This window comes from Corvus hawaiiensis, chromosome 5, assembly GCF_020740725.1.
Source record: "Corvus hawaiiensis isolate bCorHaw1 chromosome 5, bCorHaw1.pri.cur, whole genome shotgun sequence".
NCBI lineage: Eukaryota > Metazoa > Chordata > Aves > Passeriformes > Corvidae > Corvus > Corvus hawaiiensis.
The window spans coordinates 71303349-71327381 of NC_063217.1; the positions used below are offsets into that span (position 1 = coordinate 71303349).

The 24033-nt window shown below is 41.0% G+C and overlaps 2 protein-coding genes across 7 annotated transcripts in view; both read left to right on the forward strand.

Moving 5' to 3' along the window:
• Window positions 1-870: 870 nt before the first annotated feature.
• On the forward strand, window positions 871-15574 carry QRFPR (pyroglutamylated RFamide peptide receptor). 3 transcript variants are annotated; one of them, XR_007203712.1, is made up of 7 exons: window positions 871-1379; window positions 10239-10397; window positions 10985-11046; window positions 11806-12041; window positions 12379-12476; window positions 13411-13865; window positions 14086-15574. XR_007203712.1 is itself a non-coding variant. In XM_048304233.1 (6 exons), exons 1-6 carry the CDS (start codon window positions 1040-1042, stop codon window positions 13812-13814), a joined length of 1299 nt encoding a protein of 432 aa, XP_048160190.1. In that variant the 5' UTR covers window positions 871-1039; the 3' UTR covers window positions 13815-15574. The 3 variants fall into 3 exon arrangements, 2 of the variants coding, with proteins under 2 accessions (XP_048160190.1, XP_048160191.1); XM_048304233.1 differs by having other exon boundaries at window positions 13411-15574; XM_048304234.1 differs by lacking the exon at window positions 14086-15574 and having other exon boundaries at window positions 12432-12476; window positions 13411-13499.
• A 135-nt stretch (window positions 15575-15709) lies between these two features.
• TNIP3 (TNFAIP3 interacting protein 3) overlaps window positions 15710-24033 on the forward strand; it is a 57636-nt gene continuing 49312 nt past the window's right edge. For 3 of the 4 annotated variants that reach the window (XM_048304236.1, XM_048304239.1, XM_048304238.1), the window contains exons 1-4: window positions 15710-15803; window positions 16503-16686; window positions 17436-17565; window positions 23621-23763. The gene's annotated coding sequence lies outside the window, so the exon portion shown is untranslated. Of the gene's footprint in view, window positions 15804-16502; window positions 16687-17002; window positions 17566-23620; window positions 23764-24033 lie in introns of those variants that run through there. The other variant, XM_048304237.1, reaches the window with a different exon arrangement.

A 24033-nucleotide genomic window follows, 5' to 3' on the forward strand; every position in this document is an offset into this window, starting at 1 on the left:
CCAGCGCTGTGAGGGAGTCCCACTCCTACCAGGGGGTCCCAGCGCGGTGAGGGTTTGTGAGAGAGGAGCGGCGCTGTGAGGGGGTCCCAGCGCCGTGAGGGGCACTTGTGAGGGAGTCTCCCAGCGTTTTGAGGGGGTCCCAGCGCTATGAGGGGCACTTGTGAGGGAGTCTCCCAGCGTTTTGAGGGAGTCCCAGCGCCGTGAGGGGCAGCTGCGAGGGAGTCCCAGAGTTTTGAGGGGGTCCCAGCGCTATGAGGGGCACTTGTGAGGGAGTCTCCCAGCGTTTTGAGGGGGTCCCAGCGCTATGAGGGGCACTTGTGAGGGAGTCTCCCAGCGTTTTGAGGGAGTCCCAGCGCCGTGAGGGGCACTTGTGAGGGAGTCTCCCAGCGTTTTGAGGGAGTCCCAGCGCCGTGAGGGGCACTTGTGAGGGAGTCTCCCAGCGTTTTGAGGGGGTCCCAGCGCTATGAGGGGCACTTGTGAGGGAGTCTCCCAGCGTTTTGAGGGAGTCCCAGCGCCGTGAGGGGCACTTGTGAGGGAGTCTCCCAGCGTTTTGAGGGAGTCCCAGCGCCGTGAGGGGCAGCTGCGAGGGAGTCCCAGCGTTTTGAGGGGGTCCCAGCGCCGTGAGAGGCACTTGTGAGGGAGTCTCCCAGCGTTTTGAGGGGTCCCAGCGCCGTGAGGGGCAGCGATTAGGAAGCTCCCCGCGCGCTCTTTCGGCGGCAAAGCCGCCTCGCGCCCGTCTCGCTCCACACGGCGGGGCCGGGGCGGGCGCGCGCCCGGCGCTGATTGGCTGCCGCCCTGCCCCCCCGCCGCCTGCCGTGCCCGCGGGCGGCGCCGCCGCTCACTCCAAGTTTGTGTCGGGGCGGAGCCGCCGCTGCCCGCGGGTCGCTCCCGGCTGTGCGCGCTCTCTCCTCCGCCGTACCGCGGGGTTCGGCCCGGCCCGGCCGAGCGCCGGAGGAACAGTGGTCCAGCCATGGCGGGGCGCGGGCAGCGGAGCTGCTGAGGAGACTGAGGTGGGGGTGTCGGTCCCTGAGCGGGCGCCATGCGGTCCCTGAACATCACCCCGGAGCAGTTCGCGCAGCTCCTGCGGGACAACAACGTGACGCGGGAGCAGTTCATCGCTCTCTACGGGCTGCAGCCGCTGGTGTACATCCCGGAGCTGCCGGGGCGCACCAAGGTAGCCTTCGTCCTCATCTGCGTTCTCATCTTCGCCCTGGCGCTCTTCGGCAACTGCCTGGTGCTCTACGTGGTGACCCGCAGCAAAGCCATGAGGACTGTCACCAACATCTTCATCTGCTCCCTGGCGCTCAGCGACCTCCTTATCGCCTTCTTCTGCGTCCCCTTCACCATGCTGCAGAACATCTCTTCCAACTGGCTCGGCGGTGAGTGCCGGGGCCGGGCTGGGCTGGGCTGGGCTGGGCTGCAGGGAGGGGGCAGCGGGGGGGACGATGAGGGGCAGCGCCGCCGCCGAGACCTCCGTTCCCCCGTCTCTGAGGGACCCTTTCCCTTCCCGCCCCCTGCGAGGGATCCCCTCTCCATCCCTCCTTCAGGTTATGTTAAAATAACCCAGTGCGCTTTCCTGCTTGTATTCCTTAAAAGTTGCGATGTGCGTGTGGGACGCGGTTCGTTGTGTGGAGCTGGCGAGGAAGCCTTGCTGTACTGCTTTCTCTTTTTTTTCTTTTCTCGCTAAGTAATGAAAACTGTCTGGCAAGTGAGATATCAGTCTCTATACAGCTTAAGTTCCTCTGACAGCTGTCAGCTCGGAAACAGACCTCCTTAACCTTTTGTGAGGAAAAAGAATGTCCTTGGGGGAACAGGTGACTGAGAGAACGTGTACAATTTATGCTGAAATAATGCATCCTTTTAATTTTTTCATTTTTTTTATTGCGAACTGTGTTGTATTCCTGTTGATGTGAAGGACCTTTTGGCAAAGCTTCCCTAATGCCTAGAAAGAAGGATTTTCTTTTTTCCTTTTCTATGTATCTCAGTTCCAAAGTAGTAAGGAACAAGCAGAGATAGGTGCAGTAAGACTGCATATGGTATTTATCTTCCTATTTTTTTTTTTTTTGTTCTTAAAACAGTGTTTGACAATTATAAGTGGAAAAATAAAAGGAATGGTTTTGCAGCAAGTAGCAGACAACATCTTGTACAACCACAACTTGAAATATTTTTCAGAATATTTCAGAATGAACAGTAAAGATGTTGATAAAGTGACACATTTATGTTCCAATTTCCAAGGCTTCCTGTGTTTCTGTTGTTGGGAAACAGTGAAGGTTGTTGTCAGAACGTGGAGATTTAATTCCAGTACTTCCCACAGACTAGAATGCTGGATGGGAATTGACAGGTCAGAGGAGACTTGGAGCACATGTGAGAAATGGGCTTTATTATGGAAACTTTAGTAAGAAGTGATGAATCCAAAACTCCTGGGACTACTGATACTAAGGACAACTGTGCTATTTTCTTATGAGCTGTTTTGCGGAAGATAGCCTTTGTGATTCTTCCCTTTCCTAAGGGAGGCTCTGACCTGTCAGCTTGACCAAACATCTGATCAGAATCAGCTGAAGCCTCCATGTGGGGTGAATAAGGAGATAAGGCACGGGCATGTAGAACAGTATGGGGCAAATATGTATGTTTTATTTACACTCTGGTACTGAGGTTGCCTGACAAAAATCTAGAAGTAGTGAGTGTAAATGGTATAGCATAATTACAAAAAAACCTCTTCAGATATTCAGAATTTGGGTAGCTAAAGTACACTGTTCTGTGGGGATTACTGTATTTTTTTTGCCTGCCCTCTTTGCTGTGGTAGAGCACTTTCAGTACCAGTGAATCCATCGGTCTTTTGATCTGGTGACATCTTTAGCTTTAACTAACTGTGTTAGTTAAAGCTAAAGAACATAATAAGTAATATCATTGATGTGTGTTAACCCTTTGCTCTCAGGGGTGGAGGGTGTGAAGTAAAATTGAGGAAAACAAATACGTGAACTGCTGGTATCCGAAGGGTATCTGGTTCCTGATGCTTACGCCGAGAAGCATGAGTGGTGATTACAGTTGTACTGCAAATCAGAGCCTGCCAGTCCTGGAGGAGTCTTCTCCTTGCTAGCTTAACAGGTTTAATTTGCCTTTTGCCTTTCATTTTGGAGTCTGAAAAAATCTTGTTCTCATCCACTGTAATGCAACATTACTGAGTAGTGCAAGATCCAGCTCTGTTACAAAAAAGGTGATTTGACTTGTGATAAATCCTTGGTGGACAAAGTGGTGCATCCTGGGGCACTTGATGCTAGAAATTTATTGAGGCTTCTGAGACTTCAGTCACTTTATCTCTTGATTTATTTACATAATGAAAACAAGCATCTGTACTAGGTGGTGTGAACTGAGATGTGTATCTTTTGTACTTGTCTTTAATTTAGATCTGGTTCTTTATTTCCATGCTTGTATATGTGTGTTTGTGTTTCTTTCTCTTCCCCTTCAGAAGCCCACAGCAGAGTGGGAGAGGGGAGGAGAGAACTGCAAACACTGTAATACAAGCAAAAGAACAGCCACAGTTTCAGAGTAGCTGAAGCTGTGACTTTTTCCATAGTATTTTCACTAATACAGTCTAACTTCACCTGCAGTTAAAAATCTCAGTGTGCCTCACTTTGCCTGGTGATTAAGCAGCATTAACACAGACCCTTTAGCTCTATATGGGTAGCAGCTGGAATCAGCACCATATTGACTAAAAATAGGTGAATTGGTCCTGCTTTTGATTCTCTGATCTCTTTAAGAATCTGTGTAGCTGTGTGAGTGTAATAGTGACAGTATATGATTTAATTTCCAAATTTAAACTATGCAGCTGAAATGGCTGTAATTTCTAGGGGAGCTTTTAATGAAAATCCAGCATGCTCATCTCTCTGTAATGCGGAAGAAAATGAAGATTGTGGCTTTGTCATAAATGGTCACTGTGATCATATTTATTGGTAAGAAGGATAAAATGGGAACTCAAGTGGGAGTAAATTGGTGCATACAGCAATAGTGTGTCTTGGTACAAGCTGGAGCAGTTGAAGACTTGCTCTCTTATGGTCATAGGTGGGAGGCAGCAGTACTGGTCTTGTCATACTGATGACGGCACTATTAAAGATAAATTTGGGCTTTTGTCTCTCGGTCAAATATTACAACAGTTGCTTTGTTTCCTGACACTGCTTAGTTAGCTGAGTGATAGTGTTGTCTTTACAGAACTGTCCAGGGTGACTGGAGAATTAATTTAATGTTGTGTAATGTAACAGCTCTGGCAAAAGATAAGGGCACAACTTGAGCTTAAAGTACAGCCAGCACTGTGCTACAGTCTTGTGCATTTTGCATCTTATCAGCTGGAATGTGTATTCTCAAGGCAGGTGTGAGAGGGTGACTTTCCTTGTCACTTTGAGAGTAGTGAGTCATCTGAGGCACTCCTGAACACACATCAGCATTTGAGGTTTCCTCCTGTATCTTGTCTGGTCTCCAGCTGCCACTCAGGAGAGGGGTGGGTCTTCTGTATGTTGCTGTCACATCTGGTGCTTGATGATGTGACAGTTTTCTCTAAAGGCTGGGTGAAAAACGAAGTGGCACCTTCTACCCAGCTGAGTCTTTAAGGTGCTTCCTGTTACTTACCAAATGTCGTGTGTCAAGCTGTATGTTACCTCACTGAGAACTTCCCTGTGTGAGAACGCATAAAGCTTCCTTGCTGAGGGATGAAAACTAAATCTTGCATATATACCCAAGAACTGATGTAAAACAATGCAACACCCTTAGGGATATAATCTGTGTGATGATGACTGACGTGTTCTGCCCCAAGTTACAAAATGTGAGAAAAATCAACTTGCTTGCTTCGAGTGAGGTGGAGAGAGCTAATTACAAGCTGCAATAGAAATTCTAATGCAAGGGCTTGATCAACAGCATTTTACCAGAGGAAGGAGCAATTTGACTTTTACCAGAGAATGGTTTCAGGCTTTTACTTATGCTACCCTAATAAAAAGAAAACTGATATTTGAAATGACTAAATCACAGTTCCAGGCACAATGTCCAATAATGAAGGCATAAAGCATTGTTCGAGGGAATGCCATTTATATTTGCAGTCTCTCAATGTGTTATCATTGGGAAAACTGTTCACTGTTTGAATAATCTATGCAGTTTTTATCAAGCAGTGCATAAGGAATACCTTTAGCCTCTTGAAAAAGAGAAGCAGTTAGTTATTTTCATTCCCAGTGTTCCACTGCAAATGTTTTTCTTTCCCAATTGGAAGTGGTCAGTATTAGATGCTGCAGTGCTGCCTTGACTGACAATCTGTTGGAAGTGTTTTCTGAAAGCCTGACATTGTGGAAATTTAAATGCTTTGATACATACTTAACATATTAGTTGAAGTGTTATCATTATTTAAATGATTCAGAAAAGTCAACACTTCTCTGTACTGGCTCCAGTGCAGAAATTAACACAGTTCCAGTGATTTTGAGGTGATCCCACCCAGCACTTTAGCCTTTAACCCAGCACTGGGAAAACTTACAGAGCGAGATTTCAGTAATCTTGACTGAATCTCACTGAACTGGACTTTTGTTGTTTGTATTTGTTTGTCTGTCACAAAAAAAGTCCTCTTTAGGTAGGATCTGAAATTATGTTTTGAAGAATATATTGCTCAAAGAGAAATAAATAGTGAAGTAATTAAAGAGCTTTTATCATAAAGATAAAAAGCAAATCCGCGTTTATTTTCAGATTGCTTGGGAGATACAGAACTTCACTGTATTCTTAATCCAGTGTTGATTTATTTTAGGTGAGTGTATCAAGGCAAGGGCATAGCACCTGATGCAAATAACTAAAATATATACCAGTTGTGTTAGTGAGTAGAAATAAGACTTGAATAATACTAGCTACTAAACCATATAATCTCCAAACCATGTTCCAAATAGCCACATTTTTACCAGCTGGATTAGAGCAAAGATTTAAGACAGTATCTTCCTTTAAAAATCTTCTGTTACTCTATGTTAAGTCTGAACACAAATATGTGAAAATTAGCTTGAAATGGTTTTAATGTATGACACAGCTGGCTTTTGCCTGTCTCAGTCTTATTTTAATTTCACTGTATGTACTATGATGTAGTAGAATAATTAATTTTTTTTTTCTCAAAACTTACCACGTCTTCCTTACAGTAAAATTCAGCACTTTTTTCTCAGTTTTTCTATAAGGAACTTTCAGCTAACAGACACTTGGGAATGGGGTTGTAGCAATTTCTCCTTGCTGCAGGTGAAACTTGTTTTACACAGATGGATTAAATATTAAGTGAAATGTGCATGCAGTATTGGATGGGAGACTAGACCTCAGTACCTGTTTCCCTAATAGTCAGTATGGAAATTTGGAAGTGTTGTGGGTTTTTTCCTGGCTGTGAAAATCTGTAGTTGTTCTTTTGAGATGGTCCATTTCAGGGGGAAGTCCTGAATGTGAAGCCCTACTTGGTAAGGCTTTCTCCTTGAGGCTGGAGGGACAGGATTTGAGGCCCCTTTTCCCACACTCCCCATGTTCAGTGATTACAACATTCAATTAGTTTAAAGGGAAGGAGGAAAAACGCGTCATCTGTGTTTTGGAAAGACTTAGAACTAGTAAAACCTACCTCACCTCAAGTCTCACAAGCAAGGTTGTATTTTGTGACCAGTATGATCTCCATACAGAAGTTCTGTTTCAGGCTATCCCTGGAATAACCAGTGTGATCATTCTGAATTTCTTACTGTTCTGAAATCATAGTTTCAGGTTGTCTTTTTCCTTTTTCTTTGCACTGCCGCAACCCAACTGCCACCATTCTGAAATAATTACCTTATTTAACGGTAAATTTCATGTTCCATTTGTAAAGATCTGTAAATGTTTGTAATTTGAAAACATAGGTTATATAATTTAAAGTATTGAAAGACCTGGAGAAAGTCTCTAGTAATTATCTAAGCAGTTGGGAATGGCTGTTATATATTTATAAATAAAAAAATAGTTTTGAAAACTTAAAAGAGGCTTTATGTGAAAAAACATTCACTATTCTGCCAAGTACAATGACTCCTGGTATCTCAGGTTTGAATCCCATTCAAACACAGTAAGGATGGTGGAGCTGGATCTCAGGTGTGTTGATGTCAGATTTCCATTGAAGTTGATGGATCTTCACTTGGCCCTGACATTCTAAGCAGTGTATTTCTTTCCCTTTTTTCCCCAAGCAATCTGTTTTAAATACTTCAGTGAAGAGAGTCGACTTCCTTGCTCAACAGTCTCTTAACCTTGGTCGACGTTTGAATTTCAAGCACTTGAGCGTCTCAGGATTTCAGAAAATGGGAAGCATTTGTATAGTGAATGATAATTCAGAGCAAGCACAAGAGTCGTGAAGGGGGTATGGTACTGTTAATAAAAGTTATACCCAGAGACCCTGTGCATGATGACATCAGAAGCTTCAGGGAGGCTGAAGTATTGTTTTGTTCTTACTTTTGATACCTAGAGGCTTTTTGAGTAGCTTTTACCTACTATTCATTTGAAAATGTGATGTTGTTTCTTGGTTATAAAAATACCTTGTGGCTGTTTTGCTATGGCCTCCAAGTCCCCAAAGTGTGTGCCATGCCACGTGTCTCAGAGCAGGTGTTTCCATTCCAGCCAACTCTGTGTAATGCAAACCATCCTTTTGCTTTCCATTTCTGGAAGTGCTAGTCACTCCTTGTCCAGCTCGGTAAGCTCAACCTGCAGGCATTATGTAGACTTTTGGTTTTATTACCTTTTTAGCAGCTACTTTTATATAGCTTAAGTGATCCCTTTTTGTGTGTTTGTCTTCCAAGAGGTGAAATAGGGGTTTTTTGCAGCCTTTTCTCCTGGGAGTTCAGCTAAAGGCATAGTGAGTGGTAGTCTGTGCTCTTTGACAGTATGGTTACTGGGAAGAAAATGAGAAGACATCTGTAAAAAAACAATGGGCATCTGGGAATTTGGGATTTCCTGAGCTGAGCTCAGGTCTTCTCTTTGTTCTTTGAACAGCTGTGCACCAGCTAGAAATTCCACCAGACCGACGGAACTTCAGTGAAAGTCTGTCTTATTTTGTTACTTGAGGAATAGTGATACTTCTCTGCTTCCTAAGAATACCCTGGAATGCTGGGACTTCAGTGGAGGAGTAGTGCATTATGGGGAAATCTCTGTAAGGCAGTATAGTTCAAGTGGACTTTATTTAAGTCTGGCCTTTTTCAAACTGTAAGAAACAGTCTATGGTGAAAGTTTGGATTGTTTTTTTTCACTTAGTTTTGTGTTTGTCTACTGGTTTTTGGTTTTGCCCCAGCTTCAGCACTCAGACTTGAACTGATTTCCTTAGTCAAACAGGAACTTAAACATTTCATTAACAAGTTTTGCTTTTCTGTTTGCCATTTGTAGCAGGAGTCTCTTCTAACTTAGTGAAGCGAACACTTGAAACCACGTCTTTGGTTGCATTCACCATTTGCCATGTGCAGAGTAGGTAGGATTTGAGGTTGCTTTTTGTTTTATCTCACAACAGAAGTTTAAGCCCATTGGGTGAAGGACTTTAAATTTGACAGAATGGGTCTGGTACCTGTATGTGCAGCACATTCTCTAATGGGTGTAGTGAGAAACTGATGAGATGCTGAGTTAGTAAGATATTGACTGTGTATACTTTTTTAAGGGGTTTACTTTTTTTTAAGGGGTTTAAGGGGCTTACTTAGAAAGAAGGAAGAAGAAGCAGGGGGAATTTTATTGTATAAATTGCAGTTGATACAAGATGTGAGGGTGTCTTTTCTTGCTCTTCCTGATGCTCTGGAGAAATACATACCAGGTGAAAAACAAACATGCAGCCCAATGCATCCTCATCCATGCAGTTCCTACTGCCCATGCTAAGATTTCATTCAAGTAACTTGAAACTGGCCTGCATGGTATATTTTTATTCTGGTTTAAGCCAGATCTGTGTGCACTTCCATTGTGTTGCTGGTGTTGAGTATGTGCTTGAAAGGTGCTTGATTTCCACCCTTCGCTGCTTTGTCCTCTCCTTCCGTTTCTGGAGCCACAGAAAAAGGGATTTTTGGGCAACTAGAATTGGTAAGACCAGTAGCAAACCAGTTCCTTCTTGTAAGCTAGAGTGGCTTTTAGCCTGGCCTAGCAAGCAGTAGTCTCCCTGTTCCTTGTTCCCTTCTTGGAGGGTAGGATTAAGTTTTCAATTTTCTGTTTGTTTCCTGTCTGTTTTCTGTGCTGTTCTGCATAAGGTGTCTGTAGCATCTTAAAGCTTGACTGAAAATTGGATCAGATACTTCTTAGGCTGTTTTGAGTTTATGGATTATAGCTGAGTAAGGTATAAATAACGTTCAAGTAAGGAAAATAACCCTGACTGTTGCTGAAATGAATAGCTGAGACTGAACTGTAGGAGTGTGAGGGAACTGTGGAAATATGGACAGAGAAAATTATCTCAGGGTCGGAAAACGAGTAAACGAGAAGTCAATTGGCAAGAGCATTAAGATAAAATTTTTTACAGAATAATTTATACCACTTTCTAAGATGGTTAGGACTTGAGAATGAGCAATGGAGAATGACTAATATCTTAAAAATTGAATATGGAATTCTTGGGAAGCTATGGCAGCAATAAATCCCAATGTTGCATAAATACAATAGAAATCTGTACAACTTAGAAAATGCAGGAGGAAGTTGCATGTGGTTTGGACAGTGGCTCTAACATAATTTGTTAATCAGCAGAAAGGAGACTTGGAGAACAGAAGGATGATGAAGAGGTTGAATTTTTCCTCTTATGCCTCTTTGAGGACTTCTCTATATATCTTGCTTGACAGGATGATGCATTAAAGGCCAAAATGTACAAATAGAGTGATATTTAAATGAGCTTAAGGAGTGGATTTGCAACAGTGGAAAAGGTAAACTTAAACAGGTAACACTCAGACCTGCATGAAACCGGAGAGTAATCTGTCAAAATGGAAAAAAAAAAAAAAGTCTCTGTAACTTGGCATGTTTGAAAACAGATGATGGAAGACTTGGCCAAAAGTGAAATAGGAGTAAGTGTCAGACTGATAACAGAGCAAGTGAATGTGTCCTTAGAAATCTTGGTTCTGCAGGTGTAGACAACAAAGAATGGCTCTGGAAAGCTGCATTTGACAAATGGCTTAAATAGGTGACTTAGCAGTTTAAATGTTACAATAAATCTAAGAATCTTAGTCTGTTATTTTTAGTAATGGAGTCTGGTATTAATAGCTGTTGCATGCCTTACTTTCTGATTATTGCAGGTGCCTTCGCTTGCAAGATGGTGCCGTTTGTTCAGTCCACTGCTATCGTAACAGAGATTCTTACAATGACCTGCATTGCTGTGGAAAGACACCAGGGAATTGTGCATCCACTAAAAATGAAGTGGCAGTACACCAATAAAAGAGCTTTCACGATGCTTGGTAAGATTTTAAGCATCTCCGGTAATTCTGTATGTAGAGAAATAATCTTCAGTGTTGATGGCATGGCAGAACAGAGGGCACTGATATGACCAGTGATTCAGAAGCAGAGTTAATTGACCTTTATAAAATAGCTCAAGGAGAGTGCCTATCAGTAGAGTATATTTATTACCCAAAACTCTAACAAGGGACTTAGCGTCTGAAGTCAAAAATGTACTTAAAGATAAACCATTAGCAGCCATTTCTTCTTTTTTTTAATTTTAAGAAGGGTTCAAAATGTACAAGCCCTGCTTAAGCAATGTCACAGTGAAATGGTCCTTCCGTTGTTACACAGAGATACTTACTTAATGCTCCTTATGCAGATTAAGTGGCTTTTCCTGTTGAATGTCCGTAAATGGAGGTAGTTTGGGAGACAGAAAGCTGATGTCAGAATAGCATGCTGTTATTGATGTATTGACTGATGTATGCCTCATAGAAAACTTTGTTCTTTATTACAATTTTCCACCTTGCCTGACTTTTCAGAGCTGTTAAACTGTTCATACCAAATCCTGCTTGTTGGACAAAGTATTAAAAAATGTGTTTGTTTACAGGCATAGTCTGGTTGCTGGCTCTTATTGTTGGGTCACCCATGTGGTACGTGCAACGGCTTGAGGTAGGTTAGGTGAAATGGGAATTTGCATCTTAAACTCAGTCCTTGCTGGATCTTTCTGCACCTTTAGGTGAAATTGAATCAACTCCTGTGAAATTAGTGGGGGATAAGGGAGATTGGTTCTGTGTGCCAGCCTGAGAAAGGCTAAGGATTAGAATTTGCATGCAGTGGAAGGAGGAGTACCAACAGGAACTAGTCATGCCTACTCTCCCTAATTATGTCAAAGAGCAGAAATTACAACTGTGACTTCCACTGTGGCTTTCTTTTGGTTTATATGTGCACTGGCACACAGCAATAGAGGACTTAGATTGCTGTTTCAGGATGACATAGTGCTCCCCAAGATCTGGAACAACTGTGCTTAGTTTAAAATTAATTAGCTGCTCATTGTAGTTGATGAGTTACCACACAACGTTTGGAGGTTAAGCAGGCAGCTTGGCAGACTCTGCTGCTTGTGAGTCTGAATGTTAATAATTTTCCTGGTTTTTTTAAGCAGCTATCATGAGGTTTCTATATATCCATATTTACTTGCAAAATGTGTAGCCAAGGTCTCCTTTGAAGTGCAAATTAGAGCATCTTCTGGCCTCTTTGTCAATTTGGATTGAACCCAACACTTGATGTGGAAAAGTGCTTGAAAGAATTTTGTCACTTTGAAAATCTGTTGATTTTGGTTGTTCCATTAAGAGCAAGGAATATCTGAATGTGCTTGGGTTTTACACTTGGGATAAACACCTTAGTGACTCATCTTCTTTGCATTTGTTACAGGTTAAATATGACTTTCTGTATGAAAAGGTGTATGTTTGTTGCTTGGAAGAATGGGCCAGTCCAATTTATCAGAAGATCTATACAACTTTTATCCTTGTTATACTCTTCCTTCTTCCACTGATGCTGATGCTTTTTTTGTACACTAAAATTGGCTATGAACTCTGGATTAAGAAACGGGTGGGAGACACTTCAGTTCTTCAAACCATTCATGGGAGCGAAATGTCTAAAATATCAAGGTTTGTAAGCAAAATACACTTGGAACTTTGACTTCTAGAAAGCTTTTTTCCTGACTTTTTTATTCCTCTTGAATAGAGTTTAAAATGCCTTGCAAGACATGCTCATGTCATGATGCAAAGTGCACTGCTGTCCCAAAAAAGAGAAATAAAGTGCTAGATGTATATGATGATGCATTCTTTTGTTTCCAAGGGAATTGTGTACTTCTGAGCATTCCTTGAGAGTTTTATTTGCATCTGCAGCCATCAGAACACAGTCACAGATCTAACTTGAAGAGAGACATGAAACTGCCAGTCAGTTCCCAGTGATTCAGTGTGGAATGTCTTGGTGCAATTTCAGGAAGAAGAAGCGAGCAATTGTTATGATGGTGACAGTGGTGTTTCTCTTTGCAGTCTGTTGGGCCCCTTTCCATGTGATTCACATGATGATGGAATACAGTGAGTACCTGCCATATCTCATAGAATAAAGTCTGGTTTTTGGGTGTTTTTTGATAATGGAACTACAGGTTGTGATAAGCTAGTGCTGCTGCCAGCATTCAGCTCTAGAATACCTTCTGCTAGCAAAGGTTAATGTTCTGCTTATAAGAAAGACTTCAGGAAAAACAGGACTATTAGGGGAGTGAGTGTCTCCTTTTCTTACCGTGTCTGTTACACTACCCTCATTTACTGAAAGGTCAAAAGTGCCTGGCTGGAAGGTAAAAGTAATTTCTGAGCATAAAACCTCTTGAAGTTTTTAATTATATTTCGTTTAACTTAACTGTTTTGAGTTAAACTTACTATGAAACATTTATCCCTTTTATTGTGGTAGGTATATTGGAAATATAAATACTGGACATCACAGTGATGATACCCAGTGAATCCAGCTGGAGTTTTTTAGTGCTCTTTACTGAAAACTGGCTCGGAAATGCCCTTAATGCTTGTTGTGTTGGCTTTTTTGCTATTTGCCTTTTTCTCTGAAGTCTTCCACTGTTCATCTTCCACCTCCTCCATCGATACTGGAGCAGCCTATGTGTAGGAACAAGAGGAAATTTTCCGTAGTTGTTTTACTCGCTAAAGGCAGGAGCTGTTTCTTTGTCTCCTATCACAAATAAGATTGTAGCAGATAAATCAGTAGTTCAGCCAGTCAGCTTTTTTGACTCACAAATTCTCTTTCATTTGATTCTGTTATTACCTACATACAGAGCATGATTATGTGATAGATCCTGATTTTATCTTGTTGATGAAACTCTACTGCTAATGCTAAGAACTTCCAGCATGTGTTTTTGTTGATTTTAAACAAAAGCTTTCTAATGCCAAACTGGATATAACTAGGCTAAGTGGTAAGCATTCATGGCATTCTGTGCTTACAGCATATTTCTCATCTCCTCTCCAGGTAATTTTGAGAAGGAGTATGATGATGTGACAATCAAAATGATCTTTGCAATTGTCCAGGTCGTAGGATTCTTCAATTCTATTTGCAACCCTATAGTGTATGCTTTCATGAATGAGAACTTCAAGAAGAATTTTCTGTCTGCCCTCTGCTTCTGCATTGTGAAAGACAACACATCCCCGAGCAGGCAGCTTGGGAACTCGGGGATTACCATGAGGAGGCAAAAGCCAAGTGCTTCTCAGAGAGATCCCATGGATTCAGACGAAGGCAGGAGGGAGGCATTCAGTGATGGCAACATTGAGGTCAAGTTCTGTGATCAGCCAGCTTCCAAAAGGAATTTGAAAAGGCACCTGGTCTTGTTCAGCTCTGAGCTTACTGTGCACTCTGCAGTAGGAAATGGACAGTAGTGTCACAAGGGGTTTGGGAATGGAGAAATCATTCTCTTTAGGATAATTTCAGTAAGCCATTTAAAAGAGTTTGCTACTTTGCATGCTGAAATGAGGGGGCAAAATGTTCTGTGGGCTATAAGAGTGTTGAGATAGTGGTTGAGAAAATGTAGTATTTATTTTATAATGATGAGGAGTTAAACTTTGGAAAACAACATTACTGGATGATTTCCAGGAGAAAAAAAAAATTTCTTCTTAAGCTAATTTAGGGCTTGTTTGCCCTCTGCTTTAGGTAAGCCAAACAACTGCTGCTTGCTCCATTTGTTCTGTGTCTGGACTGTACTCAGCTGAATGCCAGAAGACAGGAACTATGGAAAGAATGTGCGCCTTTTTTGAACAACTTGGAAATCTGACATGGGCCAACATTGTAAGATCTGCTCTCTGCAGCTTTGAGGACAGAGAGGCTTCAGATCTGAGTTCAGGAAAGATGGAGACTGAGATGCAATTCTACTTTACAAAAAAGAAAGGGAGTATGAAAGAGTTATCCAGAATATGACTGAAGAGATTTAAGATTTAAACATTGCGTGCACGTTTGGCTTTTGTTAACAGGAGGCATATTACTAATTAACAATGCATGCATAATTACTGTGCTGTTTTTACGGGTTAATTCTTGGGTACAAATTTAAATGCCATTGTACGCCCTGCAAACTGCGTTGTTCTGCTGAAAAACAAAGAAGTTGAAAAAGTGCTGTACACCAAAGTGCAGATGCTGGAGGTGTGGTCTGTAAACACTGAGTTGAACTTCTAGTCATGCTTGGACATGAGGTTTACAGGTTGAAAGGGTGGTGTTGCCATTTTCTGGAGGGTTATAAGGGCCTGATCCAGAGCCTGTTGGAACTTCACAGAAGACTTTCAATGGAGTATCATGATCTTTTGGCTGGACACTTCTCTGAAGACATGCTCATATTTTTCTGTCTGTCCATCATCTTCAAAGGGGATTAATTGCTGTCTGAGAACTGGGCCAGTGTTTTGTTATTTTGGGCTTCACAGTAAATTTTGGGGTTGATACCTGTATAAATTCTAAATGTTTTTGCTCTCAGTGGGCCAAACTGCAAAATTGGAAAGGTATGCTTGTTAAGTGTGGGACTGGGGGAGAAATGTGATCCAGACTGATACACTGGGACCTGATCCCATAAATCAGGCTTTGAAATACAGAATTCCCCACTTCAGCTGAGGTTAGGTTTACAGCCTGTAAAATGTCAGTGCTCTCTTTTGTCACCCCTTGCCTCACCTATGGGACCTTGGTGCTGCCTTGGCAGTCAATTCAAGATTCTTCTACTTCGCTACTTTATGCTTCACTGTAAATTAAAATTTAGGATAAAATATACTTGTATAAATTGGGAGTAATCTGATCCTTCTCTAATGTCTACAGATTGGCATTGGATTGTGACACACTTTATTTACGTATATATTTTTTATATTCTATATGATACACTCCTGTGCAATGACAAAACATTCCTGACTTGTCCTGAGGGCCAGGCATTAAGAGCTTAATTATTATCATAGTTTTCCTTAGCAGATGTAAAGTTTAACTGCCTGATGGTGTGTTTGGATAGAATCTGTGACTGAAAACTAATTTATTTTAAGCTATTTATTTATTTGCACTGCTAATTTCAGTGACAGATTTTAACAAGCATTTAACCAAAACTTCCAAGTATCTTATGTTTTTGTTTTGTCTTACCTGCTTTGTCTGTTGTCTCATAAAATGTTGTGTCAATGAATAACTGTTGTAGTATTAATTTTGTTTTCATTAAACTTTCTTTTTGGCTTTGTTGGTGCCGTTTTGCACTAGGGGGTATTTGCTGTAAACTTCACTTTGACTCTCTCTTCGTTTAAAGATTCATGTGAGCTTATCTGTGCCTCTTTAGCGATTAAATTCCAGTCCTGTTACAGGTGCCAGCTGCTACTGTAATCCTGAGAGCTGCGATTTAAAGGACTTCCCAGAGTAAGGTGAGAAAGGGGAAAAAAAGTCCAATCTCTTGGTAGAAGAGAAGTGACAAAAGTGTCAGCATAGAGAGGTATGGCTATGGTTAGATTAAATATAAACCAAAATACAAAAGACAGTTCTCATACTGTTTTTAATGGTAATTATATTATTTGCACATTTTTGGCAGAGTAGTTTTCATGAAGCCAGGTAATCTTGTCCTCACTGCAGGGAATAAAAGATCCATTATTGACTTAAGCACAATCAGGATTTTGCCCAAGTTTTTTTAAACCGGTCAGAGCTTCAGCTTTGATTTAGCCAACAAAACCAGTTGTTCTGTTGAAGTGGGGTCGTTTTGAGTCCAGGCTAGTAGCCTGTTCCTGGCAGTGGCTTGTACCCTGTGTGTGGCTGCAGCTGACTGCCTCAAACCAGGGGAAGCTGGCACTGCTGTGGGAAGGACAGCCCTGCTGTCCCCCAGGCTGCCTGTGCTTACTTCCGTTTCCCAGTAACAGAATTGCATGGTTCATCTGATCACAAAAATACTCCTGGCTAATGAATTTATCAGAGAACAGAAAAAATAACCACGCTCATTTCCCTAAACTGAGAATGTTTATCAAAGCTGTTGTCTTCTTTGAGGAAAAATGTTTCTTCGAGTTTATTATCTTAGTTGTGAATTACTTCTAATTTCTTTGATAAAATTAAAGAGAAACTTCTTTTATTCTCAGCTGTAAGGGGCTAAGCCTTTAAGTTGCAGTGAGATGATGCCAGGAACTGACAGGCTGATGAAGACAGGAGCCTGAAAGGACACATTCAACTGAACAGAGACTCTGGAAATTGAGTGGATGAGGAAAAAGTGTCAGATTTGTGAGCTTGTCCAACTGATACCAGAGGGTATTAACAAGGAAAACAGTGAGTAGACGGGAGTGAACCTTCTCAGTAGCTATAACAGTAGCAATTAAAAAATATCCAATATCAGCCTGTTCCAAGGAATAACCAGTTGCCAGTGATTGCCAAAGCAGCAGAGATGTGTGGTGTGCCTGCATCAAGGAAATATGTACATAAATTCTCAGCCTGGTGATGTGTGTTAGCCCTGTCTGTGTGCTGATTACAGGATTAGCTAATGTGCAGTGGTTGTATGTGCTGCTGACAGTCTGAGTATGGCAGAAGCTGTTGAAACCAGTGATCCAGCAGAGTGAAAGGGACACCTGAGACATCAGAGAAATACACAAAGAGGATTGAAGAGGAGAACTAGATTATTACTGCCCAGGACAAAAAAAAAAAGGCATAAGTAGAGGAAAGGGTTTGGTAGAGCTGTTAACTTGGAGAGATGGGAGAGGAGGATAATTGTGGTGAGGTATGTTTTTATATAGATTAGAGTTGATGTGAGTGTTAGAAAAGCTGGGAAGGTTTAGGAACTGTATTCAGAGAGCAGTTTTGTGAGCAGAACAGCATCTCAGTGCGCGGGGCAAAAGGCTGGGAAGAGCAACAGCTGCTGTTCTGGTGCCTCTCCAGGTGGGAGCAGTGGAACGGAGCAAGAGCTTTGCCAGGCTGAGGAGGAAACAAGTAAATACGAATTTAATGTACATTAAAGACAACAGGTTAGATTATGTGTATTCCTTTAGAAACATTGACATAGCAATCTCTTTATTTCTGTCTAGATTCAAAGTCCTGCTTTGACACCTCAAAACTGGCTTCCAGGAATACTGCTGGACATTCAAGCCATCATTAGCTTCCCCTATTGAAGCTCTAGTGAAGCTGATGGATTATGAAGTTATTTTAAAAGCTCTGGTGAGATTTGAGATGAAGGGTCACGTGCTGCTTTATTATGAGAGTTTAATCTCCCCCCAGCTCTTCGTCCACATCAGTACAACAAAACATGGTCAGTCAGAAGCAGTAAAACCTGGTTCCTTTCATTCCAAAAAATACAGACTCTCAGTCTTCAAAGTGAGGCTCACACAAGGTTGGTTTTGCTACAAAAGTGCTGTCTTACTAGCCAGGGTTGTTCTTGAGAAGGTTTAAGGGTATTTGCATGTACCTTATGCATTCATAAAAGAAGAAATTTAATAGAGATACAAACAAACTAATAGAAATTGCATCTGTGCCCTGTAGGGTGCTTAAAATCCCAACCAAGACTTGAAAAGATGTCTTGCTGCCTGAAAAATGTTTTTTGTTTATCAGCCTCCTGTGAAGTAATACAAAGCTTTCTATGAAAAGCTCTTATTTCCTTCCATTTTCCATTTTTTTCACAAAGCAGAAATTTCTGCTTATTTCCTGTTCTTTGGAGAAATGATCATAAAACCTTTGCCCCAAACATATTGTGTAATATAGTCAGTTTTTGAAAGGGATCTGTCCTAAAATGTGCTTACATAATGTGCTTACATTGAAAAACTTTTCTGCTTTAGCACTTCTCTCCTAGAGGAAAACGTTTTTGGGTTGTTGTTGTTTTTTTTTTTTTTTTTTAAAGTTTCTGCTTGAAATCTCTTTATAGCCTTCTAGTTTTTATTTGCTCTTTCCAGTGCCATCACTCAGTTTTTCCAAATTAATTGCACCAGGGTTTCTCAGAACTCCCTCTCATCAGGTGAATTTCCTATTCCCTTGGACATGGTCCTTTTTTCCTTTGTCTCTAATCTTTTCCATGTTTTATTAAATTGTATGGTCTTACACCATGTTTCCCCATGCCCCTGAGCAAAGCCGTAATTAAATGATGTAAAATTTAAGGCAAGGTCTCCATAAATCTCTTGTTATGTCCTGGAAATACATGAGAAAGCTTTCAGGCTTTTTTCAGTGCTCTTGTATCTGACCTGTAAATCCATTTCACTTCCCCATCTGAAATAGGCATCCTTGCTATTTGCATTTATGCCACCTTGATAAATATTTAAATCTATGGACATACAGTTGTTGCAGGATCAGACATAGTTTTCCTGTGGTATCACAGGTGCAATATTTTAGTTTCATTTTCTGCTTCAACAGTTTGCTCAAGCAAAAATGAGTCAGGGTTGAACTGTATTTTCCATGTTGACAAATGAATTCTTGACTGACTTAATAAAGCAGAAGTGCATCAACTTACAGAGCCATCACACTGGAGGAGGAAAAGATTTCAGTTATTTTAGGAAAAAATTTTTTTCTGAAATACTATTTCTACTTGTAAAAGAAAGAGGTCAACATGTTTGGGTTTTTAAAAAATTTTCTTCTTAATTACCTTGTAAGGTGTCTTTCCCTAGTGCCCAGATTCTGCTGAGCAGGGTGAGAAAGCTGCTAACTGGAGTGTGTGGGAAGAGGTGGAATTACAGTTCTCAGTTTGTATCAGGGCTCCTGTCTGTGTGTTTAGTAGGAAGTTGAGCTTTTACTTGTGACTTTTGCCTTGCTCCTTTTCTTTTTCTCATCAGTTTCACTTAGTTTTTTTCACTTACTCTCTGTCCTTTTTTTTTCCCCTATTGCTTTTCCTGAAGTAACTCCTTGAGTTCCTTGTGACCTTATCTCTCTGATACAGATTAGAATAACCAGGCACTGAATTTTGAGAACAAAGTGAAGCAGCCCTGTGGTTCAGAATTTGTATTCTATCAAGTCTGATTATCAGATTATGACCTGCATTTCCAGTCCTTATTTCAGGCACCCTTGGAAAGACCTTGCCCACTCTACTGGTTACATTAGGCTTGCATGTGTATATATTGTTTCTGAATTGACTTTATATCTTGACATTTTATTTCTCAGGCTGCTTATTGACATATTTCCATTTTAATATTTTTTTCTTTGACTTTACAAATTTCTAATTCCTAGGAAGTGAGGCTTCTCAGTAACGTGCCAGCTGCACTGGGACAGTTGATTTTTCTTGCATCAAATATGTAGATGTCAGTCTTTATTGTACAGATGACAGCTAAACTATGGATTATAAAAAGGTCCAGTAACTTTCTTCTGGGAGTCTGTAAAATACACTCTGTGTAGTGTCTTTTGTGTGTGTGACAACAGAAATGTAGTGTTCTTCTACTTCTTGCCTCTAACACATGGTTTAGTAGATACATCTACTGAATACCCAATTTAGCTATTAGTGAGTTCAGTCCATAGCTGAAGAATCTTAAAGATCATGCAACCTGAGAATAAACAGCTAGAAAATGTTTAGTGTCTCCATGGGTAAAGTATAAAATATATCCTCCTAAATATCAATATGAAATATCATATTAAAGTTTCGGCCTCAGGCAGACTTGAATTTCGGATGAGCAGATACGTAGCAAAACCACATCTATCTGAAAGCAATCTCTTTGGCTCCAGCAGCTCGGTGGGGTTGTTGTGGCCCCGCTCGGGCTGTAGATGGCATCGTTGCTGCACATGAAAAGCTGAGCTCTTCCAGTCCCTCCTAGGGGAATTGTCCTATGGGCGTTTGGAAGCATGGATTTGATGGTAGGATTTGGTAAGGGTTTGATAGAGTTCTTCTTTCTGTAGGATTAGAGGGAAACGTGGAAAGAGGTGTTGGATTATTGGTTTTTTTTCCTTTATGAAATAGTGCTTTGAAAAACAGTTGGAGCTCATGAGTGACTGAGGACCAATGGTATAAACAACCCAGTCAAAATTGTTTTTAATGTTTTGTTTGGTTTTTTTTAAAGTCATATCTTAGATGTTTGAATTTTCATCTACAAGTCATCCCTTTGGCTTTGGAACACACAATTACCACTCTTAGGTCTCTCTTGGTTTTGAAGCTGAGCATTTGAAATACAAATTAGTGAATGGATCTGCAAAAAAGTAATAGAGATCAAGGCTCTTTGAGAGACTTCAGACTTTTCCAGACTCCCCAGAGTGTACTAAAAATCCTGTAGCTGTAGGCATCCCCCTTCCCAAATCTGATGATATAGTGGAGGGAAGCCAAAGGGGAAATGGAAAGGGGAGAGAATAAAGTGTTATTTATTAGCAATCAGAAGAAATCTCAGTTCCTAAATGGTGAACTTAAAAATATAAAGGGTTTCAAAAAGTGATGTTTTTTTTACAGTCTTCACAGATACTCATTTAAACATTTTATGCACACACAAAAAAGCCTCTAAATTCTCAAAGGGAGTGGAAGAACTTTGCTGGTAAAGTTTAAAAAAAGCAAAAAATACCCTTGTGCAGGGAAACAAATTTAGCAGCCTGTAAAGATCAGCTGTAAAATACAAGCCTTGCCATAGTGATTTAAGTTAAAGCTCCACAAATACTAGGGCAAATGAAGAAATTATTACGTGAACTTGTTAAGAGTATAAATGGAGGATAAGAATCCTGGATATCCAAGGTGACACAAACCATGAGGAAAAGTGGAAAGTCTTTGTTATAATTTGCCCATGAAATGATAATGGTTTTTCAATAAGGTATTGATTGATGTGTGTTCATAAAGTCTGAAGTCGAAGAAACCCACTTTACTGATGAGGGGGGAGGAGCACAGAAGGATGTAGCCACAGAAGTGGTTGGTTTGTTTGCAAAGTAACCTGAACACGCAAAGGAACTTTCTGAATTTACAGTAATCAGCTGTTCTGAATGGAAATATTTGATAATCATGTAAAAAAACAAGGCAAACACTGGCTTTTTTTCTTTTCTTTTGAAGGAACATATTAATGTTTGTTTTCTTAGCATGTGGTATTTTCCTCTCAAAGTAAATTTACAGAGTAGCCATGTTATTCCTTCCTGATTTTTCTCATCTATTTTGGAGATCCCAAATGCTCCTGGAACTTTGTTCCTGGAAGCTGTGCTGCAGCTGTGTGTCTGCCAGGCGATAGGCAAAGTAAGTCCTCACACCTGGTGTACTTGGGTCATCTTGGAGCAGGTGGGTGCTGTGTCAGTGATGTGCCTCTGTTCACCTGTGAGTAATTATGTCATCTTCTAAGGCAATAAATCCTACTGATTTAGAGATTTTGAAAAATTAGACACTGGAGTGTAATTTCTGCATGAGAGCTGTATCAAAGATGGTTTTCAAATGTTAAGCAACCTTTCTCTCAAGTGAGATCTGGTTTGGTTTTTTTTTTTCAGGGAAATACAGGGGGTGGTAGAAGGGAGGATATGTGGAATATATTCTTAATCGAACACAGTAGTTTTGAATTCATGCTGTGTTCACGCAGTGTTCAATAGAAAGGGCTTTAAGTGATAACTCTAAATGAGGAACAAGCACACCATTATATCTAATAGCAGGTTTTTGCAAGACATTTGTGTAGCTTTCAGGGTTAGGAGTGAAAAATGGGCATGATGATCAAAATAAAATGAGACAGGACATCATTTCTGGCATTAACGTGGAACTGAGGCAGAGCTGATGATTGATCTTGTTTGTTTCTCTGTATTATGGTCAGTTTTTTGAGGTAGTTCATTAAAAGTTGATGGCTGAAGTTGTCTGCATTTCCCATTGATCTGTGTGTACACAGTTCATTTACTGTTCAAGTCATTGCCTTGCTGCTTACAGAGCACAGCTGAAAGGCTCCCGCTGCACCAGGACTCTCCTGCTCGGGCATTAACTCCTTCTCATCCTGTTCCAAAGCTGTCTAACATGTTTCCTAGGAAGGGGGAACATGGAAAGGGAAGGGCGTTCGAGTATTTTGGCTGATGCATCTCTAGTGACACCTTGTGGGATGTTTCACAGAATCGCCTACAACTTTTTGGGGGAAGGAATAAACTGCAAGGCTTGTTGTGCAAAAAGCTGCCCAAATACTCCACGTGGGATACACTTAAACCTCTGCACTCACCTGTAATTAAAAATAAACTGTAGAGATAAACTTTCTCATGTTGAAATTGTCCTTCCTTAGTCCACTGAGGTCTTAAACACTTCACCCTTTGTGTATATACAGATAATGCTATCTAGAAATAAAATTTAACTTTTAGAAATAAACATATTCGGATTCACTTCAGAGTGAAACAATCAGAAGTGGGAATGTTGTGGATCAGTTGCAGCTGGCGTAATTTAGGTGGACTCAGTACCTAGCTCCTGCCTGCTAAAGGTTTGATGTGCTGAGGAAAAACTGGCTCGGAAAAGTATCCCAAACAATTGAAAAAAATCTGTTCAAAAACGAGTATTTAGAGAACTTTAATCAGTACTTCGCTATCCCAATAATTCGTTTATAGAACCTTCTGGCGATTTTTACCTAATTGGAGGGACCTTTTTTCCTATTTAGTGATACTGGATAGCTGTTTTGACTAGATGTATTGGAAGATTTGTTTCTTGTTGCTTGCTCTCATTTTGTGGAAATGGCCAAGTCTGGGGGTAACCGAAAGCCCCTGTAGACTGCATAAAAAATGGATCTCTTTTATGTCCTTAAAGTTCTATTCTGGTTGCAAGCTTCACTCATCTGGCATTTCAGCCTTGCCATTCTTGTCAGAAGATGAATCCCAGCTACCCCTGGGGGACCAGAGCAGGTTTTTTTGAGACAGACCAGGTTTTTTTAGAAAAATTTGAATCAGTTTTACTGCTGGGCCTATGGGTGTGGAGATTATCGTGACGGAGATGTAGCAAGATAAATTGCTACATGAAGAGAATTTCGGAAAGAGGACTGAAAAGAGATTTGACAAAGATTTACTGTTTCTTACTTGCTTAGAAGAATATTTCTTCTGCCTGTGCTTAAATATAATGAATGGAAATTTAGCTTGATCCTTTACTGACTGAGAAGGAGGAATTGGAGACTTCCAGGAAAATGCTGTGGGTTGTCTTCCAGCACAGCCCAGCTGTACTGATCATTTTTTTCCTTTGTCTAAACACTCAGCCTTTCCTTCCCTTGAATGCCTTGTGCCTCTGGCTTTCTGCCCCTCCCTTAGCCATTGCAGGCTTCTGTGGAGCTGTGTGAGCAGTCCTTTGATGCTCTTGATTCCACTGACTTTGTTCTTTGTTTCTGTGTCTTTACCCTAGATGCAAGCACTGGGCCAGCTGAGCCTGAGAAAAGTAAAAAGAGGTCTCTAACACCTGAATCTCTAAGTCTGTCCAGAGGACCTGTTCTATTCAAACACCTTCCCCAAAACTCTGCTGTGAAAGAATGACAGTTTTGCAAAGGGGTGAGTTTGATCTCCTCTAATTTATATAGTTATTAATAATGTACAAACAAACTGGGGAGAGTGTTGGCCCGGTCTTCTTCTGCAGCTCCTGTGGAGAAATGAAGCTTACATTGCTTTCCTTTTAATTCATATATATTGACAGTGCCTGCTTACTTCTTGCTTTTCATGCCTGGCATTTGAAAGTGAGATACTTGAATTGTTGCTCAGTTCTGTGGTGTTTTGTTTTCATGTTAGAGCACAGGTAGAGGGCAGAGGAAGAAGACAGATTGA